General features: G+C 38.0%; 1 protein-coding gene and 8 non-coding genes across 9 annotated transcripts; 5 read left to right on the top strand and 4 right to left on the bottom strand.

Annotated features, from left to right (window-relative positions):
- The first annotated feature begins 484 nt into the window (after nt 1-484).
- Nucleotides 485-22572, top strand: LOC120337540 (nociceptin receptor-like). Its single transcript, XM_039405361.2, has 10 exons — nt 485-794; nt 6828-6990; nt 8364-8535; nt 9711-9848; nt 11490-11635; nt 15924-16098; nt 17040-17114; nt 17502-17693; nt 18946-19041; nt 20727-22572. The coding sequence occupies exons 1-10, from the start codon at nt 515-517 to the stop codon at nt 20814-20816; spliced, it is 1527 nt and encodes a 508-aa protein (XP_039261295.2). The 5' UTR covers nt 485-514; the 3' UTR covers nt 20817-22572.
- Trnai-uau (transfer RNA isoleucine (anticodon UAU)) lies at nt 5023-5112 on the bottom strand. Its single transcript is given in 2 exon segments — nt 5023-5058; nt 5075-5112. It is a non-coding gene; the product is annotated as a tRNA-Ile (tRNA).
- Trnai-uau (transfer RNA isoleucine (anticodon UAU)) lies at nt 5692-5781 on the bottom strand. Its single transcript is given in 2 exon segments — nt 5692-5727; nt 5744-5781. It is a non-coding gene; the product is annotated as a tRNA-Ile (tRNA).
- Trnai-uau (transfer RNA isoleucine (anticodon UAU)) lies at nt 8914-9003 on the bottom strand. The gene is given in 2 exon segments: nt 8914-8949; nt 8966-9003. It is a non-coding gene; the product is annotated as a tRNA-Ile (tRNA).
- Trnai-uau (transfer RNA isoleucine (anticodon UAU)) lies at nt 11905-11994 on the top strand. The gene is given in 2 exon segments: nt 11905-11942; nt 11959-11994. It is a non-coding gene; the product is annotated as a tRNA-Ile (tRNA).
- Nucleotides 12068-12157, top strand: Trnai-uau (transfer RNA isoleucine (anticodon UAU)). The gene is given in 2 exon segments: nt 12068-12105; nt 12112-12157. It is a non-coding gene; the product is annotated as a tRNA-Ile (tRNA).
- On the top strand, nt 12472-12561 carry Trnai-uau (transfer RNA isoleucine (anticodon UAU)). Its single transcript is given in 2 exon segments — nt 12472-12509; nt 12526-12561. It is a non-coding gene; the product is annotated as a tRNA-Ile (tRNA).
- Trnai-uau (transfer RNA isoleucine (anticodon UAU)) lies at nt 14182-14271 on the top strand. Its single transcript is given in 2 exon segments — nt 14182-14219; nt 14236-14271. It is a non-coding gene; the product is annotated as a tRNA-Ile (tRNA).
- Trnai-uau (transfer RNA isoleucine (anticodon UAU)) lies at nt 16738-16827 on the bottom strand. The gene is given in 2 exon segments: nt 16738-16773; nt 16790-16827. It is a non-coding gene; the product is annotated as a tRNA-Ile (tRNA).
- Nucleotides 22573-27767: the final 5195 nt, after the last annotated feature.

Raw genomic sequence — 27767 nt, 5'->3', positions numbered from 1 at the left:
TTACTTCTCATTCACGCGCGTTTAGAAGTTGTTAAAAACGACCAAATATCGATCGAAAATTAACTTCGAGAGAGATTACGAATAGGCGATATTTGAAATTGAGCCGCATTTATGCGATAAGATACACTCTCCGGCATCACATTGATTTAAATGTGCATATATTATAGAACTTAGTCTTGTCGCAATGTTAATAAATTGAAATTTGCGCCTTTATTCGTATTCCAGGAATGAAGTGCCTCGTTTGTTTAAAATGTTTGGAACTTGCGGAATTCTTGAACTGTACTAGCGGAACAGCGATTGAAAAACACTGGCCATCCACTCAACTACACGTTGAAGAGAACTATTCATACTTTCGATTAAATCCATGGATGGTAACCGAACGAGAGCACATGGTTCGCCATATGATTAAGCCTACCATCCTATTATTACAGTACCAAAATCACAGATTAAACTTGTGGAGTTATATTTTTACAGTACATTTGTTTCTTGAACTAATTTATTAATAAACTCTACAATGACGGAGGCTTCCATGCTGGACTACAATGACTTTGGAGACTATTTAATGCAATTAATAAACCAAAGCGATGGCGGTAATTGCACACCATTTCCTGATGATTTTTTGGATAAGTTTTCTAAATCGTCTCAAGATCGCCAGATTGCAGTGTCAGCTGCTTATGGACTTATCTGTTCAATAGGTCTGATAGCGAATGCTGTCGTTATGTTCCTACTTCTTACAGGAGGGCGCAAGGGAGCGACTTTCAAAGCACCGTCGACGATTTTGATCATGAATTTGGGTGAGTGACGTAAAGATGTTTTTTTCTCTTTCTTCGCTTTGTTGTGAAAAAAATCACTTTTCTCTTTACCTACTGGACCAATTGTTTTAAAATTTTCAGTAATCGAAGACTGCTTTTATTTGTTTTCAAGTTTTATGAATTCTATGACATCTGTATTTCATTTGAAATTCCGCTGTATTGAGCGTGATCCTGTCTGTTTCCGATTTGACGCTAAAATTCGAGGTTTTTTGATACCGGTAGCCACAGTCCGAAAAGTACTTTGTTTCGAACTTTTGAACTCCGCCAAGAGAACGCTCCCGCCACCGCTTAAATTAAAATAAAATTAGTAATTATCCAGGTACAGATGCGATGCGATTGTTAGGAATACAGATTGCGCTGAAAATTCAAAGTTTTTAAATCATTCCTAATGTCAACCCTAACCTTAGCTGAATAATTACTGATTTGTTATTTTAAAAAGTGGCATTCTCATCAAATCTCACAATTTTCCATTGATGGCGAGCTTTGTACAGAACATCCTTGTGTTTTTTTTTATGTCGGGGAGTACGCTCAAAAATAATCGTAAATTAACTTTAAAAGAGGTGTTCCTTGCTCAAGAGTTTTGTATTTGTTTTGTACTGGTTTTGTATTTGCGTGCTTTGCATAATTAAGACTTCGAAGTTAAATTAAACTAGCCAACGACTATTTAATCACAAGATCATAATATGGTTTGAGAAAAAGTATGTAGGTACGTGAGTGAAAGATGGTTACGGTGTTAAAAAAGATTACTTTCGAATTATGTGAACCAAGATGGCAAACACTGGAACGTAGTATGTCTACCAGATTATGGTTAGGCCATAATTTCAAGTACAAATATTACGCGAGTCATTTAGCTAGTCCCCGAACTCGTAATGGAACTAAAATAAGGAAAATTAGAATAAAATTATGACCTAACCTTAACCTGGTACACATACTACGTTCCGGTGTCCGCCATCTTGGTTCACATACTGCGGGAGTACCCAAAAAAGTACTAAGAGAGAGTCGCCCGTGTCGGTTTTTATCTGAAGACAAATTATCCGAAAGTTTCCATATAGACAAGTGGTTACAGGTTGCAGTACAATCACGAACAAAAATAGTTTATCATCATCGTTTAATTAAAAATATAAATATTTGGCGTCCATGTAGTCTTTAAAATTGCAAAGGTAATTTATCGATACCATATATTGTTTTGACCCTCACAAATGTATTAAATGAAGTAGGAATACTCACACAATTACTAATTAAAAACAACAAACCTGGTTAAGATATATTCAGAACTGACTTCATAACAAAATTGAAATTGTAAAGGGACTTTATGGACTGTATATCAGGAGCTAAAAGTCTCTGCTGATATTTTCAGTTTCAGTGAACTCTTCAGAATACTATCCTAGTAAGTTTCCGCGTCTTAATCGTGTCATATTAGCCCTTTATAAGGCTTGAAAAGCGTCTTGAAGCTCGTTGGTGTTCTTTGAATTGGTCAAATATCCGGTAATCAATTACGGTAATATATCAGACATTGATTGCTAGTTACTTTGATTACTTTCGCGATTTTCGATTTCTGAAGTAAAACTATAAAAGTAATGAATAATTGTAAGAGCGTGTTCTTTTCTCCTTACCGCTGTGTTAGTGGATTCGAGTGCGCTGACTACAAGGATGCAGTCGCAAGAATTAATAGTGAGTAGAATAATAAGTAAAAATAAATTTCAAATAATTTTAGTAGCGTGCGGTCTTGTACAAAGCCCTCGCTATTATTGCAAACACTGTGAGATTTGAGCAAAGGAAATCCGCCACGTTTTAAAATACCAAACAAGTAATTATCCAGTTGCGGTTAAGGTTAAATTTTAAAAATGATTTAGAATTTAAATTTCCAGCGTAATCTACGTTGCTATAAGCTAAACCCATCTGGCTAATTACTATTTCCTTATTTTTAGCGTTGACGGAGGGTTTTTTCGGCGGGAGTTCTGTGAAAAAGATCTTATACTTCTACTTTTAGGAATCATATACATGATGTGTACTGACAATCAAGTTTAAATGGGGGCTCCCGAAGTATGCGAACCAAGATGACGGACATCGGAATGTAATATGTGTACTAGGTTAGGGTTAGACCATAATTTTAGGTATAAATACTACGGGAGGCTCTTGGCTAGTCTTCGAACTGATAATAGGACTAAAATAAGGAAAATTGGAAAAAAATTATCGCCTAACCCTAACCTGTTACCCATGTTACGTTCGATGTCCTCCATCTTGGTTCGCATACTTCGGGAGCACCTTTAAATGTACTATATTATTGTCACTAGCGAGAAATTTATCATTTAATAATAACATCGGTCACGCAAATAATAACATCGGTGACGTAATATCACGCAAATAGCATCATTAGTGACGTAATACATCACGCTATTAGCCTCATCAGTGACGTAATTTATACGAAAATGGTTGAACGAATCTTTATGAATTATTTCTCGAAATTAAAGATGTTTTAACTAATCATTTTCAATCAGCAATTTATCAAAATGTCACAATAACCATTGAAAAATCGCGTGATTTTCTTTTGAATTATTTGTTTTCTGTTTTAAGTCATTATTTAATGTATTATAGTAAAATGTCATTACAAAAGAAATTGACATATCGTGAAAGACGATCAAAACTTTTTCAGCACTTTTCGTTAAACTTGCTGTGAATACATTACTCTGGGCAGTTTTCTAAATTATAAAACAAGCGACATAAAATTAGTGATTAGTGCATACGAAGTGAAATTATTCTCGTTTTTTTTTCAAATTATTGCGAGATATACTCCAGTTGAGATTCGAACTCACATCTTCTACAAATTCCATAACACTCTGTATTTGCCGTATAAGCGCACGAAAATGTCTAAACGAAGCTTGTTAAACTATTTGAAATTAATGAAGTTTTGATTAATCATGACATTAATCAAAATATCATAGAAACTGTAAATTTGAAATCGCACAATTTCCTGTGTTTATATCATTATTTGTTGTATTACAGTAGAATGTCATAATACATTAATTTGACGTGTAATGTGAGACAATAAAAACCATCACATCACTACGCATTTTCATAAATTATAAAATGAATGGCACAAATTATGTCATAAAAGCTCGCGTGATTTTCTCGTTAAAAAGTTATTTTCTGTATTTAAGCCATTATTTAAATGTATTACAGTAGAATATCATAATACATTAAATTGACATATCGTGTAAGGCAATAAAAACCCATTCGTTACATTTGTTGCAGATGCAGTTTTATTAATTATAATATGGATGACACAGAAACTAAAAGAGTGATTATTGTACACTTGTAGGCATAATTATTCAAATTTTCAATATCGTTCGTGTCGGGAAAATTGTTTTCGTCCGCGACCAAACAATTTCAAGTGTTCAATGCTTTAAAAGGTCGTTAAAGAACCATTGTTTTTATTTTGTTGCGATATCTTAATATGCGCATTTTATTTTAACAAAGTTATCGTAAAATATATACCAACAAAATTTTCTTTCATTTTGTTAGATTAGAAGAAGTAAGATGATTGTCCCACTTGCTAATATATCCTATCCCCACTTGAGATAAATGAAACAGGCCAAATAAAACATACATAACAGATCATTTGAGCAATAACAGGATAGATTATGACGCGTATACTCTGCTTTACCTTGAATGATATTGTGATGTATTGATTCATATCTTGGTGATAAGTACATAATAAAAGAGCAATTGACATTATCGTTGCGCGCTTTGCGTCTTTGACTTTTTCGTTGACGTTATGTTAGCGTGCAAGATTTGAAAACAAAATCTTGGAAACAAAAGTAGCGAATCGTGTTTAAGACATTTTGAAGACGGTAATAAATATGGTTATAAACAAAGAGAATTGCTCCAGGTGAGGCTCGAACTCACAACCTCCGTATCACTCCGTATCTGTCATATAAGTACGGCGCCACTGGGGCCTCAGCTTTAACCCGATGCTGTGAACAATCAGCTACCGGTATGTGAATCAGCATCCGCACAATTTCAATGTATTGAATCGTATCTTAAAGATTATGACATAAATAAAGAGCAATTGGCAATATTGTCGCGTGCTTTGCGTTTTTGACTTTTCCGTTGATGTGTTGCTAGCGTGCAAGATCTATAAACAAATCCTGGGAAAAAATAGATCAAATCGTGCTGAAGACATTTTAATGACGGTTAAAACAAACAGATTTGCTCCAGATGAGGCTCGAACTCACAACCTCCGCATCACTCCGTATCTGTCACATAAGTACGGCGCGCTAACCGATTGCGCCACTGGAACCGCCTTGCGCAAACAGCGCTTTGAAAAATCAGCTACCGTTTGTTTTTTTTGAAAGGTGACATCTTTCCGAAGCAACTGTTCATTTTATTACACATGGCATGGGGATGTCTAGCATATTGAACGTATGCAATTAAAAAATCTTTTTAAAGTAGATAAAAGGTTTTAAAGGAAATAGATCAAGAATTTAGTGATTACAGAATAACACTGCATGCTCAATTCGGCCTTCGATTGTTATTGCAATGCATTGATTTATATCTCAGATATTGCGACATCAACAAACAGCAATTGGCAATATTGTCGAGTGCTTTACGTCTTTGACTTTTCCATTGACGTGTTGCTAGCGTGCAAGATCAATGAACAAATCCTAGAAACAAAAACGTCAAATTCCGTTGTGGACATTTAAAGTGATCAAATGCTTCAATTCTATAAGATATATTTTTGTATGTCGGCGTTGTACATTAGTACAAAAAAAAACACTTCTAGAGCCCTTGTTTCTGATGTCTGGGTTACAAATAGATATAAACAAATAACTGATAAAAATAGAGGTAAAATAATTAGAGAATAAAATCAAACGAAAATTGCTCCAGGTGAGGCTCGAACTCACAACCTCCGCATCACTCCGTATCTGTCTTATAAGTACGGCGCGCTAACCGATTGCGCCACTGGAGCGGCGACAAGCGGGTGATTGTAATCTTGTATGCGCCAATGGACGTGACAAAACAACAGATTGATTTTTCGAACCTCCTGAAGTATGCGCACCCAGATGGCGCACAACCTGAACTCAGTTGTTATGTGACATCTTGGTGCGCATACTTCAGGAGTACCGATTTTTCTATATCCTATCTAGCAATTTTTCGTAACTCGAAACGCTTTTAGGGCGCTCCAGAAGTGTGCGTACCAAAATGGAGGTAACTAACTTTGTTCGCGGGGAGTACTACGGGAGTACCCTTTTTAGACTTTCAAGAGCAGGGGTTCCCAAACTTTATTGACCAAAATTAGAATCGGAAAGATGTTCGCGGGCCGGAAGAATGTAGCGCCCAAAAGTGGATTCACAAACATGTTTGTTTGACTAATATCTCTAAAGTTTGATACTTTTCAATGAAGAAATACGAACACTGCCATTTATCCACGAAACGTTAGTTTTCTGAATCTAGTTTTCGTTAGATTTATGACATCTTTTCCTATATGGCTGATACCTAAATTACTGCCCTATGTAATCCTAACACCGGGACCCATAATTGATATACTGGTATAATTGAATTGTTACGATGAACACGTGCTTGAACTCTGATAATGACATAAATTAGCGCTATCTAGATCACAAAAAGGTAGAAATAAAATTTGTTGAACACTATTTCACGTAAGCTCGGCGGGCCATTTAAATCGTTACGCGGGCCGTATTTGGCCCGCGGGCCGCGGTTTGGGAACCCCTGCTCAAGAGCCTTGAAAACCTACGTTTTCCGGGCGCCGACTGAAACCCGCAAGCTGATACGTCCTAACTTGGCAATTGAAAATTTCAGAACCCCCCTAACCCCCCCCCCCCTCATTTGAAAATTACTGGCTACACCCCTGCTTGTATGACTCAAATTTAAAACGTCCCCATTCTCTCGAACCTGGAACGATGCGCCAGCTTAGCACGCCACTGGGGCGACCGAAAAATAAGTATTCCCGTAATCCCGGTGTCAAATTGATGCTAAATTTTCTTTGTCTTACAGCAATTGCCGACACCCTGTTTCTGCTAACTCTACCGTTTTCAATTTCACATCGAATGCACAAAGGCTGGGTCTTCGGGAGTGGAATGTGCAAGTTTGTCGAAGGAATCAAGTTTATTAATTATTATGGATCAGTGTTCTTCATAACCGCTATGGCAGTAGACAGGTAGGATGGGATTTTTGTATTTATCCCAGGTTGAAAAGAGTCTGTAACCTTTATTTTAATATTTGGCGTTGTGTAGGGAAGGCTGATGGAAGCGGTCCAATCCTTAGCTCGATGTCTATTGCACCCTCTTTCCGATTTTGCCTGATCTCCCAACAACGAATGCAAAGATATCAGAATTCACCAGCACACAATTGATATTTTATTGCCAACTTGATCGTTACAATTCTCCAGTATCTTACGGATAAATACTATTACTTTCTGACTTGACACTCCCGTCTTTTGTTTTTTAATACAAACCATGACGTGCTTATATAAATTAATTTGAGTCCCTAATTTAATGTACTATCAAGGACGGCATGAGCTTTAATCTATATTGTCCGATCAAAACAATATGTTTTGTCCTCGGGCTATGGTCTGCGACGCGAATGACGCGCAACAACTAAGAACTGTTATGACCAACTGGTTTAGTCCTAATTAATTAAACGAATCTGAGGTAAACCCGATTTACAGCTAATAATACTAGCTTTGCCCGAATAACCGAAACTCAATCAACTTGATATTATTGTCCCTACAAGTCGGTTAGAAGAATTAATCAGATGACGAACCATGGTTTCTGGTCTTGCTACCAGCCCATGTCGCGTATGAGATCAGATGGCCAGTTATTCAGGATAGGATATGATTTACATATTTATCCCGAGGAAGAGAATAGTAATAAAACGGAATAATTTTGTAAATTTTATTCATTGTGATGATAATCATATGGCGAGCCACGGCTTCTCGTCCGGTTGCCAGCCCATGTCGGGTATGGCATTAGTTATCCAGCTATTTACTTCAGATGCATGGACATGATGGTAAAGAATCCAGTAGTTGACCATCGTTCACATAGATCACCCCACGTCCACGAGAGTCAGCAATTGGTTCTCACATAATTATTCCGCACGGGATTCGAAACCTGCGAACTCTTGCAATGTAATCAGTGACAAGCGCTCAGAACGATGAGTCAAACGTCGAGAGTCAAATTACACTAGCCAAGTTATTTGTGCTCCCTCTATCTATGACAGCAGGAGTTTTGTATTGAATCACAGTATTAAATCTTCTACGTTGCATAGAGTCGGAAATTTGATGTTTATAGTTTTCCGGGATACGCCGATTTATAGAATTCCAGTTACTTGACCATTTTGTCCCGAGCCGATATCTCAAATGCTTGCCCTTAAATGGTTTCATAACTATAAAAATTCCCGGCTTATGCGTAAATATCACAATTTTTTGGATAAATCTGTTCTGTCCGCACTTTTTGTTGCTACGTGGACAATTGGAGGGTCTAAGTCTGAGATATATATCATGTTTAACGTTTGTATTTGGTTATATTTCAGGTATATCGTGGTCTCCCACCCCAGTTTTCTCAACCGTTCGAAGGCTCGAAAGTACATGTGCATTCTCTCTGTAGTTCTATGGTGCTTAGCAATCGGTGCGGTCGTCCCTCTTCTTGTTTTTGCCGGCGTTGATGACCATGGCTTCTGTAGCATCATGTTTCCGAGAGGACCGGTAAGCCATTGTTCTATTTGTTTGTCTGTCTGGATGTCCGTTTGTCTGTCTGTCTACCTAACTATCTAAAAATACAGCGAAAGTAATTTTGCATCATGTTCCTGAGAGGACCGGTAAGACATAGTTTTATTTGTGTGTCTGTCTGAATGTCCGTCTGTCTGTCTACCTGACTATCTAAAAATACAGCAACGATAATTTTGCAGTGTTATGTTCCCGAGAGAACCATTTAGCTCTAAATATATTTGTCGGTCTGTCTGACTGCTTGTCTCATTGTTGGCGCGTCGTGTTGAACGTTACAAACACTCTTGCCATTGCGCTTGCTGTAATTACCTTGCGTAATAATAATCATATGCAAAAGTATGGTGGCATTGAAAAAATTGCTCCAGGTGAGGCTCGAACTCACAACCTCCGCATCACTCCGTAGCTGTCATATAAGTACGGCGCGCTAACCGACTGCGCCACTGGAGCTTGCGCTGGTATATTGACCATAGGGTATCAGAGTACATACTGGTGCGTTTTTTTAATGAATAAAAGATAATTTTTAAAGTGAATAGCATGCAATACATAAACTTCCAACCTCCGATCAATCGGCTATAAATATTATATTTGGCGCGCATCATTAAACGCCAACTTATATGCAAATGTAGGTCTCGCTGCTATTGACAAGTCCTACTAGGAATATTCTGTAAAGGGAAATACGCCTCACCCAGAGTGACTGAAAGATTTTACACAAGTGCTTGCAAAACCTCCGAAATTAGTAAATTTACTCCCAATGGTTACATTTTAATATTGGTTGAGAAACCGTGCTGTAGATCAAGGCTTCCCAGACTTTTATGCTCACAGCCCCATCCCAATATATTGAAATTTTCCCCTGTTGCGAGCAGCTTATCGGGTCTTACGATCAAAGTCAGCAATATTATGCAAGTGTGCCGCTTATCTGATTCTATTCATTGTCTCGAAAATTGGAGATGTAGGTTCCGCACTGGTTTTAATAAATGTGTTTCGATTCAAAAGTCCAATTTATTTTATTAAATATAATATAGTACTTTGTGTGAAATTGGTGTAAGCTTGGCGACCCCCCGCTGCGGGCTGTCAACCCCCACTTTGGAAAGCCCTGCTTTGGATAACATTCAAATAAATTTGCAACAATTTCTGAAACACTGATTCTATTTCAGACATTCGTTCACAATTCTTCTTCTTTCTTGGAAGCCTTAGAAGAAGTTGAATGTGTTGAGCATTACATATTTACCGGGGATGATTACGAAGGTGCTGACTCGGATTTGATAGAGAGTAAAAGTGTTGAATCTTTTGAGGTAAATATTGTTAGCATAAGTCGAAGGGTAGGGAAAAATTATACATTTGATATAGTGGTACAGGATGGTCGCTAGAAAAACCGAAAATCTGCCAAAGAGTTATATATTTTTACAAAGAATAACTTTTACAAGGCATAATTTAAAGCTGTTTCGTGCCTTCTTACATGATGTGGGTTTCAAAATAGAAATCAAATGAAACCTAAGGTATCGACCTAAAGCAACCTAGAACCTAAAACAAATAAAAACATATCGAAAAATAAATAGGTAAGCACGAAATTTATTCGAGATCTCATTTGACCATCAAATTTTCTGCTTTACTGGTGACCACCCTGTATTTATGACAATCTGACAAAAACAATCAACGAATGTATCAAAATAACCCTGTAAAAATCACATGCTATATTAATAGGGCTGGGCATTTCCGAATACCTGATGATTGTAGAATCGAATCGAATATTTTTTTCGAATCGAATCTCGAATACTTGGAAGATATATAATTGTATACAATTTTTTTATTGTAATTGGTCCTTTAAACATATGAATTACTGAAAACGTAAAATACATCACTCAGACAGATTGCTGAGTGTTCACACACAATAAGAAACACGTTTTATCAATAACTCACTACAGAAAAAAATATGGCTCCGATATGAAAAAAAAAATTAAGGAATTCACGTCGACCATTGGCGGTAAGGAAAAAAACAAGATGGCGGCGATTCGAAATATTGCTCTGAACCGATTCGAATAATTTACTATTCGATTCGATTCGAATATTCGATTCGAAATGTCCAGCCTTAGTTATTAGCAACATTTTCAATCTTCCTACAATTTCTATTTGGGAGTTCGTTTCAAATTTTAACACCAACGCTTCTATACCGTGTTCATCCAAAAATACAACAAGGTCTAATTTTAATTTTCCTTCAAACAATAACATCAGGGTTCATTTTTGGGGGATGTCTTTTATTTTTATTTATCAAAAACCAAATTACAAAGTAGAGAATTACGATATTTTCAAATATACAAAATATGAAAACCGATATCCATTCACTTATAAATAATCGGTCTTATTTTAAGGGACGGGCATATTTTAAAATAATTTTAAAAAATCACGTTGCGTCATATTTTCGACGAAACACGGTATTTAGTTGGTATTTACTTATCGATCTGAAGTTCGGTAAGTATGTTGATAGGTATTTGTTTGTTTGTTGTCTGTTAGATGTACGCGATATCTCACGAAAGCGAGGTTCAATCTGCTCCAAATTTTATAATTAGCGAGATATTAATTAATTAGTGATGGGACACACGGAATCCCCTAACCTTCGGTCGATAAATCTTCGGTTTCCAACCGAATTCTAGTTTACTTGTTACAAGATATCTTTCCCGTGGTCTTTCTGTTTTCTTTTCGTTTTTATATCAGGGCTAGGCATATTGTGAGATTTTATGGCTTAAATTCCTGTAACCGCCATATTGAGGCTAAATCTTCTAAAATCTTTTGATATGTTAGAATTAAATTACTAGTTATTTATTTTAAACCGTCTCGTTAATTTTCTTTCTACTGGGTTAAATACTTAAAAATCATCAACTGAATTAACAATTCCAGCTGTAAAAATCACACAGTCATTTCCTGCTTCCTTAATACAGGGTGAAGGGTCAAGCTCTGTGGACGATTATATCGACTTCATTGATGAAGAACTCGGAATCCCTATTGACTTGGAAGGATCAGTAACTTGCAAACACCCACACGTTCCTAGCATGCACGCCTGGCTCATATGGAACTTCATAATTGGGTATGTGATTTTTATTGAGTTACAGGTTTGCTCAAAACAAGGTTGCGGTTCATCCGAAATCTTTTGGATTGGGCATATATATATATATTATATATATTTAATATAAATCAATCTACAAGAAATAGAGAAAGGTCAAGTTATATTGGCGCAAGGGGGTAGCCAGCCGTATTTTCGGGGCATTCCAGAGGTTCTGGTTTTGAGTCTCACTTGGGAAGATTTCCCCCATTTCTCCTACGACTATGAATAAATAATATCCGTCCGTCGCCACGGCTCCAGTGGCGCAATCGGTTAGCGCGCCGTACTTATATGACAGATGCGGAGCAATGCGGAGGTTGTGAGTTCGAGCCTCACCTGGAGCAACTTATTTGTTCATTACTGTTTGTAACCTCAACATCAGTGGCAGATTGTTCACAACGCTGTTTGGAGAGAGCGGCTCCAGTGGCGCAATCGGTTAGCGCGCCGTACTTATATGACAGATGCGGAGCAGTGCGGAGGTTGTGAGTTCGAGCCTCACCTGGAGCAGTTTTATTATTCTCCAATCGCCAATCACAAAAGACATCACAGACGTCTGCTTAAAATTCCAAAATTTATTATTTCCGTGCCATCAAGATAAGGCTAATGGTAATAAAACTGGTAGTGTGTGATCCGTGTCCTTGGTCAACCAAGTAAAACTATTTTTTCGTTGACTTCCTCCATGTCGATGACACTGGACGTGCTCTAATGGCGAAATCGGTTAGCGCGCCTTACTTTCACGCTGAGACACTTGATTCGAATATTGTCGGAAAATGCTTGTTCCGTTGATTAATAAAACCGACGTTCTCTTCGCGAGAACACCTGCTCCAGTGGCGCAATCGGTTAGCGCGCCGTACTTATACGACAGATACGGAGTGATGCGGAGGTTGTGAGTTCGAGCCTCACCTGGAGCAATTTTTTGTTTTACCACCACGATGGCAAGATTTTCATAGAAAATCAGCATCGACTATCTACAATTTAGTGCCCATAAAATGTTCATTCAAGGATTGATAAAATATCTGAGCCCTGACTTTTTTCTATAATTGCTTGCTAAAGTAAAACCCATGAAAACCAATAATGGCAGCGGTTCCCAAATTATTTGTTCGTGTGGCGCCAAATTATCAGGGAAAAAAACTCACGTCGCACCAACGCAAAAAAAACTTTTTGATTGCTAATGTGTACTTTATGTCTTCTGAAGTTCTTAAACATGTAGGCCTAAAGAATAAAGGCTAAAGGCCAACTCTTCTTCCTCCATCTCTGCCTGATTTTCTTTTAAAATACTAAAAAAAATCCCTTATGTTCGTTAAACTCGGTTCAGCAGATAAATAAACTGCAGCTCGCAAAATTGCAGTAACAATAGAGGTGGACACTATACGTAATAGAAAGTACTATGGTGTTTAGAAGATTCGCACTAATCAAACGACCAGGGTCGGCCTTACAAAAGCTTGTCCCGATGCGAAACGAATTGTGCTGCCCCCAGTCTGGGTAAAGATACGCTTAATAAATGAAAATGAATACGATTCCACATTTTATTTTTCTTATTCACAATTAAAGTAACTCAGCTGGCCTTGCATGCTCATGATAATCACGCAGGATGTGTTAGCGCCCGCTCCAGTGGCGCAATCGGTCAGCGTGCCGTACTTATACGGCAGGTACGGAGTGATGCGGAGGTTGTTCGTTCGAGCCTCACCTGGAGGAAGTTTTACGTCTCATCACAATAATAATTTAATACTGATTAATTAGCAGAGGTAAAACGAGCACAAGCATTGTAATTATCACTCCGAGTTATCAACAATGTAGACCTAACCTAGCTTATCATATGAAAATTACAGTGGACTACCAATTTTCGGAATGAACAATTTTCGGTACGGAACGTAGCATGTGTACCAGGTTAGGGTTAGGCCATAATTTCAGGTAAAGCCTTGCCTAGTCCCCGAATTCGCAAGAGAACTACAATAAGGAAAATTGGAATAAAATTATGGCCTAACCCTAACCTGGTACAGATGCTATGATCCGGTGTCCGCCATCTTGGTTCAAATACTACGGGAGTACCCAATTTTCAAACCTCAAATTTTTTTTTTGTCGTCTATGTTAAAGTTTAATGAACTCTCATTTCCCGTTATTGAATGTAAACGTTCATCGGGGAGGATCGAAAGTTCAAGTCTAATCCACTTCCGACTCAAACGAATTTGTAATTCTGCTCTGCCGTTAACTTTAACGCAAGAGAGCAATGTTCTAATATACGCGAAAGTCAAATTATAAAACCCATCATATCAGACTTTGCGAGACCTGAAGAGAAAATATTAAATGGAAAATTGAAAGGCATCGCCTTCTCGAAAACACTTTCATCTCTAAGTACTGGAAATTTGAAGGCGAACGCTTTACTTTGTAAACCGGATAGTTGCGTGGTTAGTACGGCTTCAGTGGCGAAATTTTTCGTTTCCTCAAGTTATTTTCTGATGTCATTTGGAACTCTTCGTTTTAAGAACATTTTTTGGTGTTGAGGATAATCAGCGCGCTTGTGTGCTCCGGCGGCTCCAGTGGCGCAATCGGTTAGCGCGCCGTACTTATAAGACAGATACGGAGTGATGCGGAGGTTGTGAGTTCGACCCTCACCTGGAGCAAGTATTTTCGTCTCATCATCAGGATGGATTTTATGCAGGTTAATTAGCAGAGATAAAGCGAGCACAAACAAAGTAATCATGACTCCGGGTTGTCAATAACCTAGTCAACTAATTTGACCCTCACGTAATAAAATCGGTAAACTAGTCTATATGTCAAAACAAAATCTCGCCCACGCGGCGTTAATTATGTGCGAGAGGATTTCTGTACTCCTCGCCACCATAGGATTGTTCACGTAATCGCTGGTCGGTTACGGCTTTCTCCACCATCAAGTCCATTCATGTTAAAACAAATAACTGGCAACTAATCCCGTACCCGATATGGACTGGTGAACATTTATGGCTCCCGAAGAGGGGAAGATCAAAAATCCGACTTTTAATGCAAGATGATGCCTTATTTATCAGGGGCGTAGTCAAGGGGTAAGTTAGGAACACTCCTTTTGGCTCGGCGGTGTGGCGCATCGTGCTAAGCGTTAGGAATACGCTCGCCATCGCATCTCTGATTACCCTTCGTGGGATCGCAGGTTCGAATCCCATGCGGGGATGATCATGTGCGAGAGGATTGCTAGACTCCTTGCTGCCGTAGGGCGGTTCACGTAACCGCTGGTTAGTTACGGATTCCTCCACCATCAAGTCCATGCTTCCGAAAACAAATAATTGGCTAACTAATCTCATACCCGACTTGGAATGATAACCGGACGAGAGGCCGTGGTTCGCCATATGATTAAGCCGTTTTATCGGCTTTCCTCTCTTCCGGGATAAATATGTAAATCCTATCCTATTCATTTACAGATTCGTCCGCCATCAAGTCCATGCTTCCGAAAACAAATAAATGGCTAACTAATCCCATACCCGACCTGGACTGGTAACCGGACGAGAAGCTGTGGTTCGCCTTATGATTAAGCCGTTTTATCGGCTTTCCTCTCCTCCGGGATAAATATGTAAATCCTATCCTATCCTTATGGGATGTAAAAAAAAGCATAGGAATTTTTCGTAACGCTTTTTAAGGGTCTTAAGACTCTTGATAACATTTCCGTTCGGGTCCCGCTAGCTGATAGGGTCTAACTTGACACTTAGGAATTTCAGACCTTTCCCCATTTTGAAAATTCTTGTCTACGCCTATGTTATTTATATTCACAATGTACTTTATACTTAGGCTTACCATACGTCCCGTTTTAGGCGGGACAGTCCCGCCTTTCAGCATTTTGTCCCGCCGTCCCGATAAGTCAGCCAAAAGTCCCGCTTTTCCAGCAAAATACACAAACGTGTTCTCGTTGCTGTTGTTTATGTGTAGCGCAGCGCTAGCCTACTTACTGAGGGTGAATGCGTTCGTTTCCCACTGATGGCAGACGTATCGCATGTAAAACCAATACTAATTAGTCTAAATTCGAATTATTCGTACCGGCATCGTTAACGTCAATTCCTTCCTATTTTTCGAACTGAACCCGATATTTGGACAGAGAATATGCGCATGAAATTTCGACAACAATATAGTCAATAAAGACAGCCGAGACAGCTTTAAATGTAGGAATGTAGGCCTATGTTGTAAAATCGGAAAATGTGAAGATACAAAATTACAGCTAAGGGGTCGTTGTCTTTCGAGGCGTCCCGATTTGAAGTCACAAAAATATGGTAACCCTACTTATACTTCACAGATTCATCGTCCCATTCTTCATAATATCTTGGTCATACGTTCGTCTCATGACAGCTCGATTACCCATGCTAAACTTGAGACGTGAGCGCCATCTCGCGAATGAAGAATCATGTAACAATAACGTAGCAAGATCAAGCAATGGACATCCAAGGAATCTGAGAGATGACGCTAATAAGGTTCGGTTTTCATACTAGTTTATAATGACAACAAAAGATAAAAATTGCATTTCACTGACGAGACTTATAATATGTTGGAATCAGATTCTGCTTTCTCGTTCATTTCTCCCTCTTATTTCTCTCGTTCATTTCTCCCTCTTAGGCGCGGCGGTGTGGCTCAACGGGCTAAGCGTTTGGAATACGCTCGCCACCGCACCTCTAATTACTCTGCGTGGGTTCGCAGGTTCGAATCCCATGCAGGGTTAGTTATGTGCGAGAGGATTGCTGGACTCCTCGCCGTCGTTGGGTGGTTCACGTAACCGCTGGTCGGTTACGGCTTCCTCCACCACCAAGTCCATGCTTCTGAAAACAAACAATATAACTAATCCCATACCCGACTTGGAATGGTAACCGGACGAGAGGCCGTGGTTCGCCATATGGATAAGCCGTCTTATCGGCTTTCCTCTCCCCCGGGATAAATATGTAAATCCTATCCTATCCTTATTTCCGCAGTTGAAATGTTCAGTTGCCTTTAATCCGCTTTCCGGAAACAGGATTCAAAAAAATATTTGAAAGTGTCAGTAGTTTTATCTTCATATGTTCATAACGTGAATTGAAAAGAACTTTTTACAATTCCAGTTGCAAGTGTGAAAATATAAATGCTCCAGGTGAGGCTCGAACTCACAACCTCCGCATTGCTCCGTAGCTGTCATATAAGTACGGCGCGCTAACCGATTGCGCCACTGGAGCCGACAATCATATGGATTTACTCGATAAATATTACTTTTTTGATGCGAGTTACTTATTTCCAATTTCTCCTTTTCCGCTAATTATACAAATTAACTGTTGAGTTTTTGATTTATCTATTGGGAAACCCCGATCTCTTCGATTGTTTGATTTTTCAATTATTCTGTTCTTCTGTAAAACTTGGAACCATGAAGTTTTTATGTCCTGTATTTTAGCTGATCAATCAAACGGAACCAACAAATATAACGAAAGTGACCAATCAGAAAGCAAAGATATTGATGAACGTTTTGGTGAGAATAATGTTTACCTTTATAATGTACGTTTCACTTACACACACACAAACATACATACGCGAGCCCCCACTCACTCACACTCAGACACATATACAACTCTCGCACACACACACACGCCCGCTCGCACAAAAAAAAATCACACTTTTAAACTTATACACAACTGCCACACACACACACACACATACATACACATGTTGCACACGCAGACACACACACACACACACACGCATATACAACCCCCGCACACACATACACACATAATACAAATACACACACCTATTCCACATACATGCATACACCGCACATAACAACAAACAGATTTTGTTTTGTAGTTATATCTTCGTTGAGTAATTTGGTTTAATACTATTTCCATTTCATTTACAGGTCCCATGCCTGATTGCCGCCTTCGCCATCTGTTGGATGCCATACCATTTATTTCATTTGCTTCAAATCAATGGCGTCAATATGTCAAGTGACGCGGCATGTCATGTAACTCGTGACGTGACATTCTGCCTTGCCTTCTTCAACAGTGCCTTGAATCCGATTTTGAATTCCTTCTTCTTGTATAACTTTAAGGTAAGATTGTTAACCACTTCTATATCGGTGGATCCGAATCGTTTTTGTACCAATATGCAAATCATTTGTAAACACTTTTGCTCGCCAGCTCCAGTGGCGCAATCGGTTAGCGCCGTACTTATATAACAGTTACGGAGTGATGCGGAGGTTGTGAGTTCGAGCCTCACCTGGAGCAATTTTACCAACTTATGACTATATTTGCATAGTAAGACACGCTCCAAAAAAAGCGGCAATCAAGGACCCCCCCCCGTATAACTGTAGGTAGAAGCATTAATAACATATTAAAATTGTAATCACAATTCTCACGCGTAATCATTGCATGATGTTTCACGCGGTCAATTATTAAGAATACGGGTTTTATCTTAGAATAATAGTACGGCGTAATTTACTTAACCAAAGTTTTTGCGACATAGGCATGCGAGCGCGACAACGTTTATAACCTTGTAATATAAGGTTGGGAACCACTGTTATAAGACTTTTGTATTGTGTTCGACTTATGTCGACCTGTTTTTTCTAGAAAATTACTTTCAGTCTGGCGCACATAATCCTGGTAATTAAAAGCGCCATAACTTATAATAATAATAATAATAATAGACTCTTGTAGCCAGTGACACGTTTATAATACAATTCGGTGCTAGTTCGATGTTTGATCTCAGTAATTTTAGTTCGAGTAAGGAGCCGAATTCTATGAGAATGTCTTTATGTGTTCCGAGATTGTTGGCGTTCAAGAATCTTGAGGATGTTAAAGCGGTTAAAACCACGAAAAATGGTACTCCCGTAGTATGTGTACCAGGTTAGGGTTAGGCCAAAATTTCAGGTATAAATACACTTGAGTCACTTGACTAGACCCCGAACTCGTATTAGAACTAAAATAAAGAAAATTGGAATAAAATTATGGCCTAACCCTAACCTGGTGCACATACTACGGGAACGCCCGGAAAATTGCGATGTTTGATACAGATTTTTTTACTTCTCAAAAAGGGGGCTTTTGGGTCACGCTGGGGGTCATAGCGCATGCTGTAATACGAGTGGAAGGTTCAACCATACTGGAGACGAAACGATTTTTAAAGGAATATCAGTAAGGGTTTCAAGTGTATAGGCAATAAAGCATAAAGCACTACCTCATCATACATTATACGCACCGGTATATAAGGCGCGCACGATCGATTTGAAAAAAAGGATTCAAAGTGCGCCTCATGCTTCGTAAAATATGGTACATTTATATACATAATTTTACTTTTTATACCCACAGCAAAGAGTTCAGCAGTCTACAACATGGATGTCAAGTCAGTTGAAGAATCTAACGAGCAGAAAGAAGGGAGGCAGGAGTAACAGGGACGAAGCCACGGTGAGTTTGATATATATTACAGTGATATCCCATTAGTTCCGGATTGGTGTTCGATTTATTGGTACTCCCCTAGGGTGTGTGCCAGGTTAAGGTTATGCCATAATTTTATTTCGATTTTCCTTATTTTGGTTCTATTACGAGTTCGGGGACGGTCTGTTTTAGCCAAGTGAATATACCCCATGCCCATAAGTTTCAGTCTCTTTATACAACTTGATGTAAATTAGGCGAACAAAATTAGTTACCTCCATATTGGTACACATACTCTTGGAGCGCCCGTAATGTTAGATTAAATAAATTGTGAAAAACCTTACAAAAACGTGCAAAAACCGTCAAAACGATCAAAAACCTTCCAAAAACGAGCAAAAACAAGGAAAAAACATTAAAAATCACCAAAAACCTTGCAAAAAAAGAGCAAAAACGGTCAAAAACTACCAAACACCGTGCAAAAACAGTGAAAAACTCTGGAATTTTTTAGTCGCCTACCGAACTGTTAGAGTATCTAGTCTTTTGATTATCAAGGTATCACTGTATAGGCTCAAAGCGGAAAACTTATGTAAAGTATAGATCGCTAAGGAACTCGTCGTTCCGCCTCTAAGAAGAGTTGTGTGGTTCAGGCATGCGACCTGAGTGTGAACACATGTCAACCCACCTCTTCTAGGGTTCATTAAATTAGGGTAGAAAATGCCGAACTCGAAATATACTAGGGATCTTCTGTAAAATTAGTAATTATCCAGGTAGGGTTAGGAATACAGATTTTATTGAAAATCAAATTTTTAAATCATTCCTAACACTAACACTAACTCAGTGGTTCCCAACCTTTTTTGGCTCTCGACCCCCTTTGGTGGTTTACAAATACCTCCCGACCCCCTGCCTCACTTTCTATATTTAACAATAAAATAAGCGGCAAAGAGGAGGCGAGGTTCTTACCACTTCATGACAGCTGCTGCCACGAACGTACCGATGGCAGCTGTTGCCGTGGTTATGGCGCTTTTACCGGTATATTCACAAAGTCGTGTACCTGATTTTAGTGCATCATGCGGAATTATGCCTACTTAAACCTGAAACCTAACCCCAAATCCATCCAAACTGTATCCATAAGAAAAATGTTCCAACCAGGTTGGGAACCACTGCGCTAGCTGGATAATTACTGATTTTTTAAGTAAAAGCGTGGCGGGGGTGTTTTTCTCAGATCTTACTTTTTTTGCATTAATGGCGGGGGATTTGTACAAAAGATCAGGTTCTGGACCTCAAGGATAGGATAGGATTTTACATATTTATCCCGGGGGAAAGGAAAATAAGACGATAAGACGGCTTATCCATATCGCGAACCACGGCCTCTCGTCCGGTTACCATTCCAAGTCGGGTATGGGATTAGTTATATTGTTTGTTTTCGGAAGCATGGACTTGGTGGTGGAGGATGCCGTAACCGACCAGCGGTTACGTGAACCACCCAACGACGGCGAGGAGTCCAGCAATCCTCTCGCACATAACCATCCCTGCATGGGATTCCAACCTGCGAACCCACGCAGAGTAATTAGAGGTGCGGTGGCGAGCGTATTCCTAACGCTTAGCCCGTTGAGCCACACCGCCGCGCCAAGAAATAGTATTTCTTGCATGCCAGTGGCAAAAAGTAGCAACTTTATTCTTAGTGCTCCGAATTATTAATTCTAAAATTTCAATTCCAGGTCCATTTGAACGGTCTTAAAGTTGATGATGACGAAACACTTGCGGCAGATGCTACCATTATGACATCGGCAACCATTGTGGATGAATGAGCACGGCAATTTATATATTTCAGCTTACAGAGTATACGTTTAAAACAGGACAAAATGTAACTATCATGTTGTATTTTGCTTCAAAATTGGAGCAAGTATTGCTTTTTTAAGAAAGACTTATTACTGAATTATACATATGTTTTTATGAGGCTTTCAACGCTTTCTCTTCTAAGAACAAGATTGTCGATAAAAAAACTTTTCTATCTCCCTAATTTCTACTTCCTTTGAATAAACTCTGAGCGGGTTTTTAGGCCTGATAATGCGATATCTCGACCTTGCGGCGCAAAGATGGTAAGACCTAACGCTTCAACCCAGGCTGTGCGACATTTTTTGTCAGTAGGCCATGTAAGCATCTTCAGACATCAAGCTCGGCCACACAAAAAATTTAGTTTTTCCATGTACGCAACGAATTAAAAATTTCTCTGGGCAAAACGGCGAAATATTAAACCCAGCGACAAGAGAAAAAAATAACTTTACGTCTTTTTACTCATGTTAGCTTGTTTTTTCACATAAACTGTCAGATTAAGATTTTATGCTTAGTGGGCAAAATCTTGGTGTTAACAAGGGCCACACTAAATGTCTTGGCGGGCCGGGTTATGGCCCACAGGTCGCATGTTGCACACCGCTGCTTTAACCACTTCAATTTTACCTCCTTTACTATATCCTGGGTCCACGAGGGTTAGTGACCCGATATCTTCGACCGGTAAGAAATCCATGTGTTCTGTTTTTGGGTCGCGCTGTACATTAATTTTCCTTTTATACCCAGGCATTGTGCTAAGTTCCTACGTAAGGCGAATTCGCGAATTCACTTCATTCAAGTATTTATTAGTTTTCAAATTTTTTTTATTTTGTTATTATCACAATCATAGTTTTGTTTAATATTTGATCATATTTTTATAATGTCTTTATAATGTCATGTTTGAATTTCAGAATCTTTCCCATACAGAGCAGTCAAACACAATTTCCATCTTTGTTGTTAATATCTAACCATTGCACACTCATTCTATGGTGCCTTGTGTAATCACAGAGGGCACATTTATTGAATATTATTGTTCCAAAAATTAAAATATTTTTTCACTTTTCACTTCAATTTTGTTCCGATTTTGCACATTTATCATTGGTTCTTTTATTGTTTTTGATTTTTTATCTCATTTGCGAACGTGGCGATCCACTCGTATTCGAGTAGCTACCTTCGGTTAATTTTAAATATTGTTCACCCCACTCATTACACCAAACTTCTTTTTGCTGTATTGTACTTTATTTTTATAAATACCGCCAATTTAAATATTTAAAAACGTCTATATGCGTATCAACGAATTGTTTTTAGCTGGCCTGAATAATTCTCGAATATAATCATTCTATTTTGATTCCAATGGAATAGAATCCAAAAAACTGCGCTCCAGAAGTGTGTGTGTGCCAATATGGAAGCAACTAATTTTGTTCGCTTACTTTACATCAAGTTGTGTTAAAACCTATAGGCAGGGGGTGAATTCGCTTGGCTAACACAGACAGTCCCCGCCCGAACTCGTTATAGAACTAAAATCGGAAATGTATGGCCTAACCCCAACCTGGTGCACACACTACGGGGGTTACCCAAAAATGAATATTCGATTTGATTAGTTTGATAGCTCTGTTACTGATTTATAAAGTTAAGTATTTTTATTCATAATGAGCCTACCCAACCAGTATTTTAATATGTTTCGTTTAAAAGTTCATTGATTTATATATATTTGCACAATATACGCAAAGATCTGCACTTGTGTGTTCTATTGGACTCAAAGTGAAAACGAGAATATTTGTCAGAGACCGAAGACTTATCGATCGAAAATAAGCCCCCAAAACAAAGCTGTTACTCCATAGTGACACATTGTGTCCCATCACTAATCAATTAATAACTCGCTAATTATACGACATAATTCATCTAAAATCAATAGGCTTCTGGTCCGACATATGATGAATGCACATGCAAAATCTGCAGCAGATTCAATCTTGCTTTCGTGAGATATCGCGTGCATCTAACAGACAGACGGACAAATACCTATCAACATACATACCGATTAAAATCGATAAGTAACATGTGAGCTGTTGACATTCTCCGCGGGCGTCATAGTTAAGTTTATTTTTTTCGTCCAGTAAAAAATAACATACGGAAAAATAAAATGGAACACACATTTTTACTGTAGAAGGAAAGCCGCGGGAAAAAAAAATTGGTTATCGAGCAGCGACGTGTTAAATTTTTGAGCTCTTTCAATTTAAAATTCTATTGCCGAAAATCGAGCACTTTCTTTTCTATCGTTCAAAATATACTCTAGAAAATACAGACCGCTATACAGACTGTTCTTAAGGTCTCCTTTCACTATATGAATGGGCAATAGTTTATTCGAATCATATCAGACGGGGCTTTCGAATCACCGTCATCTTGTTTTTTTTCTGTCACTGATTAACGAGGTTTCCAGTATTGCTATTTTTGTTAAGCCTACCAATTAGTATATTACCATGTCTGTCTTGAAGTTTATTCCTTTATATATACAGGGTGTTAAAAAAGTTACGCAAAATGAAGGTTAAATTTTTTGTCATGGCAACGTAAAAAAAGTAACTCTTAAAAACCGTCAGTCGTGGAATGTTCAAATGGCATTTCGCCGTAATTCAATACTGTTAAAAAGTGTCAGTCGTTGATTGTTTTAAGTAGCATTTCATCTTAACTTAACTGTTAATTTGGCTTTACTTTTTTAAAACTCAGTATAATTGCACAATATACACTAAAATCTAAACGTGTGTGTTTTTTTGGACTCAAGGTTGAAACAACTGGCATTGAAGATGGCAGTTGAAATTTAAAACAATTCGTGACAATGAGCTACTTAAATACTATTTAAAAGACCAGTCTATTCAATCGCTTCAGTTTGAATCGCAATCGTTAAAATTATTAGCAGTTTTATTTACACTTTCTACGTGGAAATTTTAATTAGCGAAAACGCGTATTTTAATGAGAAACATTGCTTTGGTAACGTGAAGTTTATTTCTATACAGGAAATCACGTAAACTTATCCCTGATATTTTAACTAGAAATAAATAAATTAAGCTTGATCGTGGACTCCGAAAATACCTAATTCTTGTTCTTACTAACCTGAAGTGCTCCTGAGTATCGCGCGAATCGGCATTTACTGTGAAGTTTATTTCTGCGCCGGAAATCACGAAAACTTATATCAGATACTTTAGCGAGGAATTCAGTAAACTAGATCGTGACTTTTGAAAATAACTGTTTTCCTAGCTGTTTTGGGTTTCGTGTCAATCGGCACTTTCTGGCGCACAATATACATTGTTTAGATTACTTGAAGTTTATATCTGTGTCGGAAATCACGAAAATACATATTGCACTTTATTCTAAACAAACTCAGAAAACATTTGGAAAAGAGATGGTGATTTTTGAAAAGAGGCCAGTTCCAGATAATACTGAGTTATCTCGTTGAACTCTGACATCGTGTGTTCATAAATACGATAACGTTATCCCTTCCCCCTCCCCCCGCGCGGGAAAGGGAGCTGTCCCCCGGTGAGCTTCAATGCATTCATAACATGTCACATATGACCTATTTTAACTTTTAAAATTATGACGTTATATCACGTGACAGGGTGAATACCGTGTACACTAAACGTGACTAAAGGATTGAGGGAATCTTGGAGGCCTTTCAAATTTTGACTTGGACCACATATCCTTCCTTGTGCCTAACCTACTATATATGTGGAAATTATATACACGTATTTATAATTTAACTCGAAATATTGTCTTGATTATGCGAAGTTTAATAATTCGTCGAAAATCCACGAAAATAGACTTTATCACAAATACACTTAAAAAACATTTAGAAAATAGATGTTGAGTTTTGCAAATATCCTGTTCCTGATAAATTGACTTAACTCGTTGAACTCTGACATCGTATGTTCATGATACCGTTATTCCTCCCCACGGACCTGATGAACTTCAATGCATTCAGAACATGTCACATATGACCTGCAGTAACCTTTAAAACAAGAATATCGGTCGGAGACCGAAGACTTATCGATCGAAACTGCGGTTTCAATTCATGACTCCATAGTGACACCGCGTGTCCCATTACTAATTAATTAATAACTCGCTAATTATACGACATAAATCATCCAAAATCAATAGGCTTCTGGTCCGACATATGATGAATGCACATGCAAAATCTGGAGCACATTCTCGCTTTCGTGAGATATCGCGTGCATCTAACAAACAGACAGACAAATACCTATCATCATACTTACCGATCTAAATATCGATAAGTAATTATGAAGTTATATCATGTGACCGAGTGAATCCCATGTATAGTATACTCACAGATTGTGGGAATCTTGGGGGCGTTTCAAATGTTGATTAGGGTTTGGGACCATATATATTTCCCTCTCCCTAACTCACTGTCTATATGTGGCAGCACAAGAGTCATTTCTGGGCCGTACGCGCGTATTTATGATTTAACGTGAAATAATATTTTGGTACGCGAAGTTAATTATTCGTCGGAAATCACGAAAATACACCTATATTGCACTTTTGAAAATAGCGTGTGCGTGATCTTATTAACATAACTTAACAAGTATTTATAATTTACCAGGAAATATTATTTTTGTAACGTGAAGTTTACCTCAACGCCGGAAATCACGAAACTACACCAATATTACACGTTCCATTAAATAAACTAGAAATACATTTAGTAAATCAAATCATGATTTTGGAAAATAAGTGTTTTCCTGATCTTACCAGATTGAACTTGCGCAACTTTCAAGAAAATTATTGCTTATTATTGATTATTGCTTGACAAATGTTCTTATTATGTATATTCACAATGTGGATGTAAGTTGGTGCGAATTTAGGTTTAAGTACTTCAAGAAGGCCTGTGCGCCGGAACCCACTATTTATATGAACGTTTATTTATAGGTTTCAAGAATGTTTATATTTCAAGAGTTGCTGTCATCGTGATGCGTTTGAACTCATTCATGTCATGTCAAATATTTCTTCAATAATAGTATTATGACGTTTATCACGGGACCCGATGAAAAACGTGTACTAATTAATTGGAGGTTTAAATGGCGATCAGGACCATATATCCATCCTTATTTCTAGCAGCAGCCCATAGCGGAGGAGGCCATTTAAATGGCCATACCTATTTTATCCCTAACCCTCTTTATAGTAGCTCCGAACTCGTGCGTGGTATATCCAATAATACATGATTTAATACTATGACGCTTAACCCACATGACCCAAAGACTAACGTTTGCTAATTAATATGGGAATTTGACAGGCTGTTAAATTGGCGAGTAGGACCATATATCCATTCTTATTCATCCTGGCCCGTTTTATAGCAACCCAAAATCCCTTTGTGGAGGAGGCCATTCAAGTCATCGTACCCGTAGTTATTCCTAACCCGTTGTGTAGCAGTAGTGAACTCATTCGAGGCATATTAAATATTTAATGGTTAATGGCATTATGGCGCTATATCACGTGACCTGAAGAATAGTGTGTGCTAATTAATGAGGGGAGTTTGACAGGCCGTTTAAATGGCGATTGGGACTATTTATCCATCCTCATTCATAGCCCGTTGTATAGCAGAAACCCGACAGTCCTTTGTGGAGGATAGGGTTGCCAACTATGAAAAGTCTCAATAAAGGACATAGATTACCGTCATCATTTATTTTGTAACTTGCAGAAAAGAACAATATAAAATAATGAACTACAAATTATATACAAGCTAAAAAGATATATTAAAAAATCTTCATGTGTTTTTCATTTAATGTTTATTTAACATTGACCAAATCAAGCTGCATTCTGTGAACAGTTTAGTGCTTTGAATCGTGCCAAATTTTTTTTGAATGAGTGCAATTTCATCAAGAAGGTTGAACATATTCAAATTAAGTTTGTCTTTTAGCTTCAAATGCTCTACAATTTTTACAAGTGTCTGATATTTTAGAGAAAGATTATCCAAAAGAGATTATTTTCCAAATGTTGAATTTTCATCAAAGTCAAATCCTTTTTCCGAATACGTTATCGCAGAGTTGAGAAATAATCTAAAATCTTAGAGACCAATTATATTCTAGTTAAAATTCTAGTTATATTCTAGTTATTGAACTAGAATTCACTTAAATCTTGGAGTGTTGCCACTTGTCATCTTCGGAAAATTAATGTAAAATATTTGATATTGTTAATAAAATTGATATTTCTTTGGCTATTTGAGCCGTGCCGAAGCGAAATTGAAAAGAATAATTAAAAGCTTGCAAATACATAAACGGAGGCGATTTAAGAACGAAACAATATCAAACACTGTACTATAACTATCGGGCAAAACGACGTTGGAAAAAATAAAGGACAATTATCATCTTAAAAAGGACAAAAAAATCAGATAAAGGATTGTCCTTTGAAATAAAGGACGGTTGGCAACCCTAGTGGAGGAGACCATTCAAATAGTCATATTGCACTTTATTCATAACCCACTGTGAACTAATTCGAGACATTGAATAAATAATAGCATTATGACGCTATATCACGTGACCTTAACAATAGCGTGTACTTATTAATTATAAGGGGGAATTTGACTAGCCGTTCAAATGACGTTTGGAACCATATATCCATCCTTATTCCAGGCTCGTTATATAGCAGCCAAACATTCTTTTGAGAAGGAGACCATTGAAATGGTTATACCCATCTCTATTTCTAACTCGCTATCCAAATGGCAGGTCAAAACTCTCAATGGAAGCGACGATTCAAATGGAAATTAGGATCATGTATACATCCCTATTTCAACCCCAGTTTTTCAGACTTGAAATCTCCCTCAACACATTTTATTACGTCAATTATGACGTATACTTCGGTGAATATCGTACCGGTATTGATTGGGGAAATCTGAAGTATAGAAATCTGAAGTTGCTTGACCTGGAATTCCCCTT

The sequence above is a fragment of the Styela clava genome, chromosome 10 (assembly GCF_964204865.1).
Source record: "Styela clava chromosome 10, kaStyClav1.hap1.2, whole genome shotgun sequence".
NCBI classification, from domain to species: domain Eukaryota; kingdom Metazoa; phylum Chordata; class Ascidiacea; order Stolidobranchia; family Styelidae; genus Styela; species Styela clava.
This window is presented reverse-complemented; position numbering and strand designations above follow the sequence as displayed.